Consider the following 15,954-nt stretch of genomic DNA (forward strand, 5'->3'; position numbering starts at 1 on the left):
AATGCGCAGTTTACAGTATGCCAGTTACACTCAATAAAACTGTAAAAAAATACTGCTTGAAAAAACAGCAGACCCCAGTAAATGCATGTAGAATAAATGCAGGGAAGTGTTCACTGTTGGTTTAAGGAATACAAACCAATATGCCCAATATATGTTGGCTGAATTAATGTGTAGAAGGAATAAGTGAATGAATATTAGGTGTTCAAATTTTATAATGAATGAAGGAATTAATTTGACAAAATTTATGTCACCCTTATGTGCCAGGCACAATCCTAGGCTCTGGGAATAGACTGGAGAGCATGACAAAGATCCCTATGCTCATAGAACTTTAATTTGAGGACATCAGACAATGAAAAAGATTTGTAAAATACATACAGTGTGCCCAATAGGTGCTAAGAGAGAGAAAGCTGAGGAGAGAGAAAATATCGGGGACTGACATTTTTGAAAGTGGCACCCTCCTTGAAAAGGTGACGGTTGCGAAAAAACCTAAGGGAAACAGCGGACCAGGTGGATGTCTGGGAGAGCGAAAAGTAACTGCCCCGCAATTGTCGAAAGGAACGAGCAAGAGTTGAATGAAATGTCTGACGACTGAACGAAGGCGGCCATAGGAGCGCACAAGTGCTGGCGAGGTCTTGCTGGGTCCTGCTGGGTCCCGGGCCCTCGCAGCCCGCCCGTACTTGCGTTGTCCACGAGGAGGCGCGCCTGAGCCCGCCCCGCAGTCGTCTTCCGCCGTCGGCCCGTGCGTGGGCACGCGCAGAAACCGCTAGGCGGCGTCGGTTTCCCTTCCCACGCGCGGACGCCGGCGTGGGCCGACGCGGCCGGGGAGCCCGCGCGTGCGCAGAGCCGAGGCCGGGCTGCCCTCGGGGCGGGGCGGAGCGGGGCGGGGCGGAGCGGGGCGGGGCGGGGGCTTGAGGTGATTCCCGAGCCGCCGCGGCGGCTCCGGCCGTGCGGGGAAACCGAAAGTGGGCGGTGGCCGCGGTTGTGGCCCTGGCTGAGACGGCGACGGGAGCTGGGCCCAGAGGCGCGCGGACGGGCCGTGGGCCCCCGGGACGAGGTGAGCGCAGGTCTTGCCGCTGCGGGCGCGACAGGTGCGGGGCGACGTCGGACGAGGTTTCGGGCGGGCGCGGCGCACCTGGGTCACTAGCGGGACAGTGGCCCGGGCGGGACTCGAACGGGCCTGGGGCCTCTTCACGGCAGTCGCAGGGGATGCCCCGGGGGGAGTTGGAGTTCCAGAGCGTTGTGTGTTAAATCTCTGATGGGACCCCTCCCCCGGCCGCTGGGTGACAGGCTGGGCGTCCGCCCGGAGCCTGACAGACCCTCCCGCCGCCGGGACACTCAGTGCAACAGGGGAAATGCAGCAGTGGGGGTGTGGACGAGGGGCGGGAGAGGCTGACCAGGAAGTGGTTCCACAGCCGCCCGCCCGGAGCAGGGCATATCAGAGCCCCCGGCTGTCTGAGCTCGGTATTTTACACCGTGAGCTTTCAGTCCCTTAAAGGCACGGGCCTCTCTGTGGACCAGCCCATGCAGGCCGCTCAGGTAATGCAGGCACAAATACTATACATGGGTCTCGAACCGTGAGCCCCAGGCCGGTATACAGCTAGGAAGGAAACATGAATTCATGAATGAGTTGTCTCTTAACTTTGATCACGATCCAACAGGGTCAGGTGCTCAGCCTCAAGTTAATGGGAGGGGGCTTGGAGCCCGCACAACTTTTCTGCTCCGTTCCGCTTGCGGGGTATAATATATTTCCGGTTATAACCAAAGAGTACCAGTCCCAAATAGTTTCAGAGAGCAAGAAAGGGAAATACCTGTATTAGAAAAAGTACTGGCCCAAAAGGATTCTGATAACCGCCCTACAAAACAAAACAAACTGATCTGGGTGAACCCCCCCACCCCCCATCGTGCAGGTGGAAAAAGTGCAGTAAAGCGTTCTGCCTAGTGATATGCAACAACCTAATGACAGAAGCGAAACTTAGACCCAAATTTCTAAGTCATCCTCAGCTGCCTTGATGTGTGGGTGTTGCATACTGCAAATAGTGTGGGCTTTGCAGACCTGGGTTGGAAATCTGGGCTTCTCCTCTTACTAATTGTGGATCGTGAATAAATTACTTTTTTTGAGCCTCGTTTTCTGTGTATCATATGGAAATGTTTAACATAATTCCACACAGCTTTTGTGAGGTAACTATTGTAAATCCTTTGGTTTATAATAATGGTCAAGAAATGTTAACTCTTTTCCTTTCCCCAAGCTTCCCGTATTTTACATAATTGGATTTCCGTTTCTTGGAGTCGTCTAATATAACATTAAGTGGCACGTGGTGGGGATTTTGCCATTTCCACTTAATTGACATTTCAGAGCATCGGTTACATGCAAAGTACTGTGCTGGGTACAGAATTGCTCCTGGGTCAGCTGCATTAGAATCCACATCTCCTGTGCCCCAGCCTAGGGCCCTTTGGTGGCACACAGATTTCCTCTTTGCTAGCTAAACACAGTGAGACTGTGAGGCAGCGGTTGGCAGTGCCTTGGGACTTCGGTCCCTGTACACTGGAGATGGAACATAATCCCCGCTAATGCCCTTTTAAGTGTATTGGTTTATTGGTTGAACGTGGCTGAATGAACTACTGTGTTTTGTACCAAGAGATTTAAACTTCTTGAAGGACTTCTCTTTAAATTCTCTGTGCAAGGTAATCTAGTTGGAGACTTAACATGAATTTAAAGGAAAATACTTTATAATCCAACTCTAAGTGCCTATTCTGTGTTCAAGTGCTGTTTTCAAGAACCGAGATTTGACAGAGTGCTTTGCATCTGGGCACTTTCAGGATCAGCAGATGAATACAGTTAAGGACCCAAGTTCCTTGGTACTTGCGTGAAATGTAATTTCATACTTAACGTGAATTGGTTTTTCTTTCTCTATGCAAAACTTATTTTCTCTGCCCTCTACTCCTGTCTTTGCACTTTTGAAAGATTCATTCTTTGGCCAAATGTATTTTTTAAAATTTTTTCATTCAAACTATTTAAAAGGAATCAATTTTGTCATTTTTAGCTGTGATGTGTATATATGCCAATTAGAACTGCTGGTCAGCACAAGATAGCTAATGACTCCAAAGCAAACTCAATATTATAGCTGTGCAGCTTTGTCAGGAGGAAGCCAACCTGTGGTTTCCATTAGATCTTTGGATCCCACTTCAGAACTTGAAGGACTCCAAGGAAAGTTTAGAATCACAGATCTTTTCCATCTTCCTATCTTCCATATGAAAAAAAGAGACCTGAAGTGACTCGCTCAAAGGGTCACAGCTAATTAGTAGCAAAACTAGGATTAAGATCCCAAATCCTAACTAAGCCACTTTATTATCTCAAGAGTTTTTTCTCTAATATGCAGATTTATGGAAAGCCCTTACTTATTCATAATATGTAGTTAGTAATGCATATACAGTTTAGAGCTTGAAATTACAATAATAATAATAATAACAATAACAATAAATGCTCCCTAAAGATACCCTGTGGAAATATATCATCACCTGAAGGTATCTTTCTTTTTATGAGTATTTTTTTTTTAAGATTTTATTTACTTATTTGAAAAAGAGAGAGACAGAGAGAGAGAGGGAATATAAGCAGGGGGAGTGGGAGAGGGAGAAGCAGGCTTCCCGCTGAGCAAGGAGCCCAATGCGGGGCTTGACGCAGGGCTCGATCCCAGGACCCTGGGATCATAACCTGAGCTGAAGGCAGCCGCTTAACCACTGAGCCACCCAGGCGCCCCACTACCTTTCTTTTTAAAAAGATTTGGTAAAGGAGTAATTCAGGTGGTAACAAGTAGACTATACTGTAATTGGAAAGAAAACATGTTAAACTGTTGCAAGATGAGAAATCATCCTGGAAGGGTCTTAACCAAAATCTTCCCTCTCTTAGGCTCAGTTTATTGATTTGTAAAATGAGGGGTTTGGGATAAACTAGATAATATCTAAAATCTTTTTGGCACAGACATTCTGAACTTTGAGGGCCTGGCTTGTTGCTAAAATAGTGTCTTCAAGTAAAAGGGCAGCCAATTACCACAAGTATTTGCCCTAAGGAGGTACTAAAAATTGTGTAGCTGACTAAAGAAGGTAAGAGAGATTACTCGGTGATTTCAATTTACCCTAATAATTCTTCAGATTTATTCTGGGGTTTAGTGCCACTCTGCAACTCAAATTTATGACATTGAGGAAGATGAGCCAAATAGTACAGTTGAAAATAGGTGAGAAAAGAGAAACGTAGAGAAGAGAAAGCACAGGTGAGAGCTGGACCAGCTGGGCTAATGGATAGTGAGGAATCTCAGGCTCTGGGAAGCACGTAACATGTAAATGACTGAGTCAGGGAGGCTTAGTGGTAAAGACTGTACCACATTCTTCAGAATAAGACTTTTTCAAGATGTTTATCAGGTATATTAAGGAGAAAAGCTGTGAATTTCCAAAATACAGTTTTGAGTGTGAGAATTATGTTAGGCTATTTAAATCATTAAATATCACTTTCTTAAAAGTTATTACTTTCCCCTACTCCTTGCCCCACTTCTTGTACATTATTAGCACTTTGGAGTGCTCTGTGATTTATTGTGTAGTAAAAATAAAAAGGACAGAGTGAAAGGATAAAAGGAAATGTCAATTGCCACCACTGAATATTTGCAACAGTTAAAGATTCTTTTGGATTCGGGTGCGCATACCCTTAAATCAGAACGTGGTTGATCCCTGTTTCATGCCACTTTAAGGGCTGATCACTAAGTCAGTGTTCCCTAAGTCCAAATTACTTGCAGAAGCCAATTCTAGACATTTGGAGCAGCTGTCTAAAAGGAAGTCCTAAGTTTGGGAACCAGAAGACCTGGGATCTTGTGGTTCTGGCCATAAAAATACATGAGTCCTGGAGTAATTGCTCTGGGCCTTAGTTTCCTCATTATTAAACTGAAGGGCTTGGAGGAGACGGACTGAAGGTGCCCACCAGTATTCCATGCTTCTCTCAGCTCTCTACTCTGAGGTTGGGCCCACCATCCTATGCTGTTCTCCTAAGCTGGGCAGGATGCAGGAACATTGTGGGATTGTGGTCTAGCATGGAATCTCTGCTCCCCGAGCCTTTGCCAAAGCAGTAAGTGACTTTTTGTCTACTAATTAAGTGAGAAATCTTGGAGGAGATCCAGTGGCTTTCTTACCAAGCTTTCCAGTTCGTAAGTATATTAATGAGGCAAATAAGAAAATCTGGGAAAATTCTGATATTTCAAATTTAATGCTGTACTAAAAATGTCTCCAGTATACCAATGTCTCACTGTGCTCTTAGACATTTAATGCATATATTCATAGGTAGTTTCCCATCCACACAATGCTTCCAGGAAATGCAAGTAACTACTGAATGCCAAGTATCCTATTAAGCTCATATAACTGTTGATGCTTGTCATTCAGAAGAGAGGCAAGGAAAGGAGGAGGAAAAAGAGCAAGACGAAGTGAATGTCAAGTGCAATTTGTTGTGGCCATTTTCTTCCTCCCTAAGGACTTTGCTATCTGACCTTAGTTAGTTTTTGAGGTCAAAAGTACTCTGATTAAATAATTCCCCAGACCCCCTCCACTTTACTTTGCTGTTTAGGATTCTTATTCAGCTCAAGCAGACCTTATATTGTCTAAGGAAACCCTTAAGAATTTTAACCTGAGAAGCTGTGGTCTAAAACAGAGCTAGCCAGCCTTATTTCTCTCAACCTAGCCTAACTTATGGTCACCAGGACTTGCATAACATTCTCAAAATAAAAGCAATTTGAGTTTTCTTAAACTCAGAATTGATATTTCTCACAACACTTTCAGAAAGTAGAAATAAAGGGGAAAGAGTTGAAAGGTCAAAATAGCAACTTTAAAAATTTGGGGAGCCACTTTAGAGAAACTTCCAAGCTTAATTTTTGGGGGGAGGATGGCTAAAGGTTTGCCATTGAGACACAGAGTTGCAATTCCCATAAACTTCCTCCTGTGCTTCTAATGGATGACATTCAACATAATAAACTTCATTTTTACAGTTAGAGGAAAGTATTGTATGCTTTTTCCAAAAGTTATTGAGTGTAATTGCCATCTTCAGAAAATCTCAAAAAATGCCATGACAATCAAGGAATTAAAATTTAGAGCATTTTAAAGCAATATAGATTAGAAAATAATGATTTTTTTAAAGCTCTAGTTGTAACTTTCTTTTTGTTCATTGCCCAAAGTAATAACGTTAATGTAGGAATCACAAATCCAACTGGAGGAAATTGACAAGCATGAGAATCCCGCCTACATCTGCACAAGATGTACAGTCTCATTTTCCCTCCCAGGCTTTACTGTGCTTAACTGCTTCTCCCCAGCTTTGAGATCTTCAGTCTCATAGTCCAAGGGACCACCTTTCCCTCCAAAAACTTATAGCTACTGAAAGCTCTTGTGAAATCAGTATCAGTTTGTTTGTGAATCCCAACAGTATATGCACACTGTTTGAAAAACAGGAATACATGTAAGTGTGAGATACTTACCAGTGTACAGGCAGTGCCTACAGCTCATCGGGATGTGTGAACTTACGGTAGCACTGTGTCCCTGACCTGGGCCTACTCGTTGAGAACACTAGCTCAGAGTGAAAGGGCCTTGAAATAATCTACCTGATTCAACCACAGCTTGGTGACATAAGTGGCTGTCTTAGTTAGTTAATAACAATCATTAAAATTTGGAAGTCGTCTTTTTTTTTTTTTAAGATTTATTTATTTATTTGACAGAGAGAGAGACAGAGAGAGAGGGAACACAAGCCGGGGGAGTAGAAGAGGGAGAAGCAGGCTTCCCGCAGAGCAGGGAGCCCGATGCGGGGCTCCATCCCAGGACCCTGGGATCATGACCTGAGCCGAAGGCAGACTCTTAACGACTGAGCCACCCAGGCACCCCTGGAAGTCGTTTTTTTAATAAAGTAAATTAAAGATGATTCCTTTAATAGCTCACATGCATTATGCTCTATTTTAGTAAGTAGAAAAGGAGTATTAGATAGATGGAGGATTTCTCATTCATTCATCCAGTATTTATTGAGCTCTTGTTGTGGGCTAGGCACTAGGGATTCAGTAGTGAACAAAACCTCACAAATTCCAGCTTTCATGGAGCTCATAATCAAGTTGGGGAAACAGATGGTATAATAAGGAATACTGGGTGGTGATAAGTGCGAAGGAGTGAAATAAGGTAGGGAAGGGGTGTAGGGAACACTGGACAGCCAGCATAACAGTTCTGATTTTGGATAGGGTGGCCAGGGAAGGCCTTGCTGAGAAGGTGACTTTTGAGCAAATACCCAAAGGAGCTGAGGCAGGGAGCGGTGTGGCTCCTGTGTGGAGAATAGATTCTAAGAGATGAAGTGGAAGCTAAGACCAGCTAGGAGGCAGTTACCCCAATCCAGGCAAGAGATGTTGTTAGCGTGGACTAGAGTGATCACCCCGGAGATAGTTAGGAGTGGGGGAATTGTGAATGTCAGCCTGTCTGTCTTCATGTATCACGTGGTGATGGTGGTAAGGAGCTGAGAACCACTAATACTGAGTTGCTTCATTTTCCAGAGAAGGGGATCAGAGCCCCAGGAGAAAGGATTTGTCCCGGGAAAATAAGTGCTCTTTGCACAGTGATATTGAACTTGGAGACACCGGCAAGAGGAGGCATGGACACAGCCTTCTGCAATCCCTCGTCTCTCCCCACGATCAAATCAAAATCAATATATCAACTACTAGTTAGCAGCACCCCCAAATTGTTAATGTTTGGGAGATCCTTGCTGGCAGGCAGTTCTTTCAGAGCAGAATTTAGGAAGGTAGAGGGGACATTTCAGAGAAAGTGGTCTGAAGTGATTCTCCCAAGGGTGGAAGGAGTAGAAGGCTTTCATATAGGGCAGCCTATAGAACCAGTCTCTGGTTAGCTTCTAAGATGGGATTAGACTTGTCCTTTCGAGCCAGCATCATATTGGAGTTCCATTATGTTTTAGTCATAGGATGTCCATTAGTGAGTAGAATGGATTTATGAGAATTTTTTTTTTTTTACTCCCACAAATTAGTGATTTCTGCCCACCCACTAATGTAGCTGGGGAAAAGTAGACCACAGTGAAGAGGTGGTAATGGAACAGATGCTCTTTCCAGAAAGAAGGGAAGGAGGAGGCAGTAGAAACTCCTTCTCAAGGTGAAGGATAAGTCCCTCCTACTGAAACTCTCAGCAGGAATTTATAGTACTTCTGACTGGGGAAGAGCCAAATGTCATAGTCTAGTCTAAACAGATCCAGGTACACTGCTCACACCCAAGTGGGTGTATTCCTACATGTGTGCTGACCACCTGGCATAATATCTACACATCACATGTCCATAATTCATAGTCAAGGCCCATTTGCAGATACACAGAGATGCAAAGTCCAACTTTACTCAGAAGAGCTCTAGATGAACAGGTTGGAGGGACAGTTTTGAAGGAAAGAAGGTGGGGAAGGTGGGGGTAAAAAAGTTGGGGAGGCTTTGCTCTGAGAGGTTAGTAGGTTATCCTTTGGTTTTTCCTCTTGCATATTAGAACTTGGCCAGCCTCCATTATGGTTTTTCCTACTTGAAGAAATAACTGTGCGGTAAAGGTTCAGTGATCTTTGACTGTTGAGTCAGGAACCATTACAAATCAAAGTCTGTCTCTTACATCAGAGTGTACTACTTAAGAGCCAGAATTTACACCTTAGATTTAACTTCCGGCAACCTTGAAATATAGGTCCCAAAGCCATCCTCTCTGAGCTGCTACCCAACACACTTGAAGTGTCCCTCCAAAGGGAATGGAGGTTCTGAGACTCTGCAGCTGTCATCTTTTGCTGCCATGAATTTTCTGTTTACTCTTTAGAGTGCCTGTCTATCTCACTGACTTGGAATCTGTACCATCCCTGTGAGTGGCTTCCATATACCTTATCATATCTTGGTTATTTAACTTCTCTGAGCTTTGGTTTTCTCATCTATAGAATGAGAATACTTTGCTCCCAGAATTATTATGTATATTAAACTTTTAGAAAATCCAAATCTCAGAATTTGGATTCTCACAAGAGAAAGAAAAACATATGTCTACCCGAAGATTTATACTACTCAAAGCAGCCTTATTTATAATACCCCCAAATTGGAAGCAACCCAAATGCCTATCAACATTCAGATGGATAAATAAATTGTGGGATGTCTACACAGTGAAATATTGCTTATCATAGTATAAGAAGTATTTGCTGATAAATGGGGAAACATGGATGAAACTCAAGAACACCAGGCAAAAGTGATCTGTCCTGACAGAAAGCAGATTAGTGGTTGCCAGGAGCCAGGACAGTGTATATGAGAAGGTGAGAGTTGCCTGCAAAGTGGCACAACTTGAAAGAACTTCTTTCTCTCAGACTTATTGATATATACTTTACATATAATAAAAGTCACCTTTTTTTGGTTTACACTACTATGGATTTTGACAAACTTACATAGTTTGTCAATCAAGATACAGAATATTTCCATCACTCCCCCAAATTGCCCTGTGCCTTCTCTGTAGTCCATCCCCTCCCTATACTCCCATCCCTTGGCAACCACTGATCTAATTTCTATGCGTATAGTTTTGCCTTTTCCAGAATGTTACATAAATAGAATCATATAGCATATAGCCTTTTGTGTCTGTCTTCTTCCACTTAGCATAATGTGAGAGTCATCCATATAGTTTTATGTATCAATAGTTTGTTCCTTTTAATTGCTGAATAGTACTTCACCACATGGATGTACCATATTTGTTGATTCATTGACCTGCCGATAGACACTTGGATTGTTTCTAATTTGGTGGTAATTATGAATAAAGCTACTATAAATATTTAATTACAGGTTTTTGTATGAACATATGTAATTATTTCTCTTGGGTAATGACATACATGTAAGTTTTTTGGATTGTATGATAAGTATATGCTTCTTACTTCATAAGAAACTGCCAAGCTGTTTTTTTTCAAAGTACTGTTTTGCAAGCCCACCAGACATGTATGAGAATTCTAGTAGCTCTGCGTTCTTATCAGCACTTCATATTGTTGGTTTTTAGAAGTTTAAGCTATTCTAATGGATGGGTAGTGATGCCTCATTGCAGATTTAATTTTCATTTCCCTAAAGAATAATGTGTTTTTTGGCCATCTACATCTCTACTTTAGTAAACTTAGTATGTGTTCAAATATTTTGCACATTTTAAATTGGGCTCTTTGTTTTCTTATTGAGTTTTGAGTGCTGTTTATATATACTGGTTACCAGTCCTTTACCAGTTGTGTTATGAAAATATATTCTTTTTCAACATCTCCTTGGCGATTTGGGGTCTTTTCTGATTCCATACAAATTTTAGGATTGTTTGTTCCAGCACTTTGAAAAATGTCATTGGAATTTTGATCGGGATGGCATTGAAGGTATAGATTGCTCTGGGTAGCATAGACATTTTAACAATGTTTATTCTTCCGATCCATGAGCATGGAATGTTTTTCCATCTTTTTGTGTCTTCTTCAATTTCTTTCGTGAGTGTTTTGTAGTTCCTAGAGTATAGATCCTTTACCTCTTTGGTTAGGTTTATTCCGAGGTATCTTATGGTTTTTGGTGCTATTGTAAATGGAATCGTTTCTTTAATTTCTCCTTCTACAATTGCGTTGTTAGTGTATAAGAAAGCAACTGATTTCTGTGCATTGATTTTGTATCCTGCCACATTACTGAATTGCTGGATGAGTTCTAGTAATTTGGGGGTGGAGTCTTTTGGGTTTTCCACATAAAGTATCATGTCGTCTGTGAAAAGAGAGAGTTTGACTTCTTCTTTGCCAATTTGAATACCTTTTATTTCTTTTTGTTGTCTGATTGCTGTTGCTAGGACTGCATAATGAATTGCATAATGAATCAACAAATATGTTGCTAGGACTGCATGGAGCACTGGGTGTTATACGAAAACAATGGATCGTGGATCACTACATCAAAAACTAATGATGTATTGTATGGTGACTAACATAACATAATAAAATTTAAAAAAAATAGAAGAAACAAAAAAAAAGAAAATATATTCTTTCAGTCTGTGGCTTGTCTTTTCATTTTCTCAACAGAAATTTAAATTTAAAAGAGCAGAAATTTAAAATTTTGATGAGATCCAATTTGTCAATTCTTTCTTCTGTGTTCTAAAATAAAATCTTAGCCAAACCCAAGATTGCAAAGATTTACTCCTTTGTTTTTTTCTAGACGTTTTACAGTTTTAGCTTTTTCAAGCTAGACAGCAGTCTTGAACTTTGTCCATTGAATTTTTTTGGTAACTGTCAAAAATCAGTTGACTATATATGTGTTGGTCTATTTCTGGATTATGTATTCTGTTCCATTGATGTGACTGTCCTTTTGACAATACATTACTTTGATTAATATACTTTTATAGTAAGTCTTGAAATCAGTCTTTTTGCACTGGCAAGGACCTCCAGTGTGATAATGAATAGGAATGAAGAGAGTGAACATTCTTGTCCTTTTACCAATCTTAGGGAGAAAGCATTCATTCTTTTCTTGTTACATATTATGTTAGCTGTGGGTTTTCCACAGATATTCTTTATCAGGTTGAGGAGGTCCCCTTCTATTCTTATTTTCTGAGAGTTCTTATCATAAATGATTTTGAACTTTGTCAAATGTCTTTTCTTCACCTATTGATATCATGTGGTTTTTCTCCTTTAGTCTGTTGATATAGTTAGTTACATTGGTTGATTTATGAATGTTGAACCAGTCTTGCATTTCTAGAGTAAACCATAGTTGATCATGATGTGTTATCCTTCTTACAAATTGTTAGATTTGGTTTGTTAATATTTTGTTAGGAATTTTTGCAATTATGTTAATGAGGGATGTTGGTTTGTGCTTTTCTTATAATGTTTTTTCTGGTTTCAGTATCAGCATAATGCTGGCCTCATAAAATGAGTTTAGAAATATTCCCTTCCCCTGTGTTGTTTGGAAGAGTTTGTGTAGAAGTAGCATTATTTTTTCTTGAAGTTTTGGTAGAATTGACAATAAAATCATCTGGGTTTGAGTTTTCCTTATGTGAAGATTTTTTTTTTTTTTTTTTAAAGATTTTATTTATTTATTTGACAGAGAGAGACAGCGAGAGAGGGAACACAAGCAGGGGGAGTGGAGGAGGGAGAAGCAGGCTTCCTGCCGAGCAGGGAGCCCGATGCGGGGCTCGATCCCAGGACCCCAGGATCATGACCCGAGCCGAAGGCAGACACTTAACCACTGAGCCACCCAGGCGCCCCATATGTGAAGATTTTTAACTACAAATTCAACTTCTCTAACAGATACAGGGATATTAAGGTTATTTATATCTTCTTGAATAAGCTTTAGAATTTGTGGCTTTCAATGAATTTACTCCATTTCATCTAACTGACCAAAATTATTGGCGTAAGTTATTCATTATATTTGCTTTTTAATGGCTATATGACCTGTATTGATGGCCTGTTCCTTAATCCCATTAATAATAATTTGTGTCTTCTCTCTTTTTTTCTTTATCAATTTTATTGATGTTTTTAAAAAACTAGTTTTGGTTTCATGATTTTTTTCTTTAACTTTTCTATTTCATTACTGATGTGTTTCATCAGTTCGATATTAATTTTGCTCTCATTTTTATTACTTCTTCCTTTTTCTTACTTTTGGTATAATTTGCTCTCTTTTCTCAAGATAGTAGATTAGATCACTGAATTGGGACCTTTCTTCTTTTCTAACATAGGCATATAATGCTACAAAATTCCCTTTAAATATTGTTTTAATGGCATCCAGCAAATCTCTGTACATTGTGTTTTCATTTATTTAAAAATATTTTCTGATGTTTTTGTTCTGAAGGACGCTTCCTTTCTGACCCTTGGTGTTTTAGAAACATGTCATTAAACTGCAAATACATAGGGATTGTTCACATATCTTTCTGTTACTGATACCTAATTTAATTTTTTTCTGGTCATGGGATACTCTTTGTATAATTTCAGCTATTCTAAATTGGTCAAGGATTGTCTTAAGTCCCAGAATATATTCTGTTTTGGTGAATGCCCCACGTGCTCTTGAAAAGAATGTGTATTCTGCTATTATTGGGGTAGAGTCTTCTATAAATATCAGTTAGGTCAGTTTGGTTGATGTTGTTAATCAGCTCTTCTATATCCTTACTGATTTCTTGTTTACTTGTTCTGCCAATTACTGAGAAAGAAGTGTTGAATTTTCCAAATAATTGTGAAGATACTTATTCTTTCAGTTCTATTGGTTTCTGCTTCATGTGTTTTGAAGCACTGATACTTGGTGCAGTCACATTGGGATTCTTATATCTTTCTGATGAATTAACTTCTTAATTATGTAATGTCTGTCCTTATCCTGGGTGATATTCCTTGTTTTGGTATTAATTAATATGGCATATCTTTTTCTGTCTTTTTACTTTGAACCTATGTTGTTTCTCGTATATAGTGTATAGGTAAGTCTTTTATATCCACTCCACCAATCCTAAATTTTTATTGAGATATTTTCAACATTTACATTTGATGTAATTATTGCTGTGGTTGGCTTTAAATCTACCATTTTGCCACATGTCTTCTATTTGTGTTATCTGTTCTTTGTGGTGGTTGTTGTTTCTGCCCCCCCGTGTTTGCCTAATTTTTTTTTTTACTTCTAATTGCTTTTTTTTTTTAATTCCAGGATAGTTTACATACAGTAGTATATAGTTTCAGGTGTACATCTAATTGCTTTTTGGTTTAACTTTTTATCCTGCTTTATCTTTACTACTGGCCTATTAATTATGCTTCTTTAAAATTTTTTAGTGGTTGCCATAAGGTTTACAATATATGTCTTTATCACATTCCCCTTTCAAATACTATTATACTGCACATTGTGTATATACACATAGTATTAATTAAATGTTGGTGCTGGTGGTGACTATTTGAACAGAGTTAATATTTAGCAGAGGGAAGCATATAATGAGTATTTAGGTTATTTGCCATGTAAACCTCACTGTCATTTGAGTATCATATTTATAATTAAGAGCACTCACAAAGAAGCTGATATCATATCTCCTTTTCAAAATGGACAAAGGAGGGAAATGCTAGCACTGTAGACTATGCCTCCTTCTTGTGTTCTAAACCAGAGAAAGAATAAGACTGTCTAGAACTCTGTACTGTCCAATATAGTATCCACTAGCCACATTTAATTCCAATTAAATTAAAAATTCAGTTCCTCAGTCGTGCTGGCCACACTTCAAGTGCTCAGTCACCACGTGTATTGGACAGCACAGATATAAAACATTTCCATCAGCACAGAAGGTTCTGTTGGGTAGCACTGTTGAAGGAAGAATTTTTTAACAAGTTGTCCATGGCTTGCCTTCCTAAGTCCACTTTTCCTGGCTTCTTGAATGTCATTCTGTCATTGTATCACCATTCCATTTACTATTAGTCCAAAGAGAATATGAGTGGTTAATCTTGAAAAATGCCAGTTACTGACCAATGAAAATTCATTTTTTCTCTTGCTTGACCTGTCTGCTGTGTATGACACTTTTGAATATACCATTCTTCTTGGTTCTTTCCTCTTTTTGTTTATATGACACCAGCTCTGCCTTTTCTACTTCTATCTCTCTGGTTACTTTTTCTCAGCCTTTTATAGGTTCTTCTTTCTCTGCCCATGCTTTAATGACAGCCTTCCGTAGAGGTCCATCCTTAACCTTATTTTTGACTCCCTGGATACCAAATACCACATATATGTTGAAGGCCAGCAACTCTAAATCCACCTCAGATCTCTAACCTGAATTCCTAGTTAATATATCTGTGTGGCTGACCTACAAGCATCCCAGCCTCCATATGTCCCAAAGGAATTCATTCTCTTCCTCTCTTACAAACCTGTTCTACCTCATCTCAGTGTGGGTCATTACTTCCCACCATGTTTCTGAGCTAGAAACTTGGGAACTTCCCTCATTATACAAACCAGTTAATCAATTTCTGTTGATTCTACCTCCTAATCACCCCTTAAATTGATTTTTTGTTTATTCCCAGGGCCCTGTTTTCAAGTCCTCCACATTTCCAAGTATCTTGACAACTTATTAGTTTTTCTCCTTTGCATTTATCGTCCCCACTACTGAATAGTTACCTTTTCTAAAATGCAGAGTTGATCACTTTATTCCCCTGTTTAAAACATCTTTAAGGCCCCACATTATGTTTGCCAAAATGCACATGTTAACATAATATAGGGGTCTCGTCTGGATCTGCCTCTCTCCACCTCTTTCAGTCCTCAGCTTATAACCTTAGAGTCTTTGTTCAGTTATGTCCAGCCACTTGACTGCCTGGAATTCCTCAGAATCAACCATGTACTTCTCTCTGAACTCTGTGCCTTTTGAACTTCCTGTTCCCTTTACTTGAGGTTGATACCTCTCCTCATCCTTACCCCACACACCCTTTTCCTCCTTGCCTGGCTGATTCCTTCATGTCCTTCAGGATTCCATTCAGGCCTCCCCTTATCTGGGAAAAATTCCCTTCCCTCCCCAGACTAGTCTTTTTGCCCATCTGACTTCCCTGTCTTCTCATAGTATTCTGTGCTTTTCTCCACCATAGCAGTTATTTCTCTGTATTGTAATAGCACAGAAAATATTCTGTAATAGTTGATGGGATAATCTAACACGTGTACACTCTGAAAATCTATTTGAATCCACAGACTAATGAATCCTATTATAGTAACCTTCTATTATGTTCTTATAGGTGAAGATGCTGGAAGCAGATCTGGTTTCAAAAATGCTACGAGCTGTCCTACAGTCTCATAAGAACGGAATAGCATTACCCCGACTCCAAGGAGAGTACAGATCCTTGACTGGAGACTGGATCCCCTTTAAGCAGTTAGGTTACCCTACACTAGAAGCCTATCTGAGAAGTGTGCCAGCAGTTGTGAGGATAGAGACTAGTAGATCTGGAGAGGTAAGAAGGTAATTGTGCATGTCACAAGAGTC

At 40.3% G+C, this 15,954-nt stretch overlaps 1 protein-coding gene across 3 annotated transcripts in view; it reads left to right on the forward strand.

The window, feature by feature from the left end:
• Nucleotides 1-897: 897 nt before the first annotated feature.
• The window catches only part of TDRD7 (tudor domain containing 7), a 76,185-nt gene continuing 61,128 nt past the window's right edge, over nucleotides 898-15,954 (forward strand). Inside the window, exons 1-2 of one of the 3 annotated variants that reach the window (XM_032418332.1) lie at nucleotides 898-1,054; nucleotides 15,710-15,922. In XM_032418332.1, the coding sequence (XP_032274223.1) occupies nucleotides 15,716-15,922 (207 nt within the window). In that variant the 5' untranslated portion in view covers nucleotides 898-1,054; nucleotides 15,710-15,715. Of the gene's footprint in view, nucleotides 1,055-15,705; nucleotides 15,923-15,954 lie in introns of those variants that run through there. The other 2 variants (XM_032418334.1, XM_032418335.1) reach the window with 2 other exon arrangements.

Source organism: Phoca vitulina, unplaced genomic scaffold, assembly GCF_004348235.1.
Source record: "Phoca vitulina isolate PV1807 unplaced genomic scaffold, GSC_HSeal_1.0 scaffold21, whole genome shotgun sequence".
NCBI classification, from domain to species: domain Eukaryota; kingdom Metazoa; phylum Chordata; class Mammalia; order Carnivora; family Phocidae; genus Phoca; species Phoca vitulina.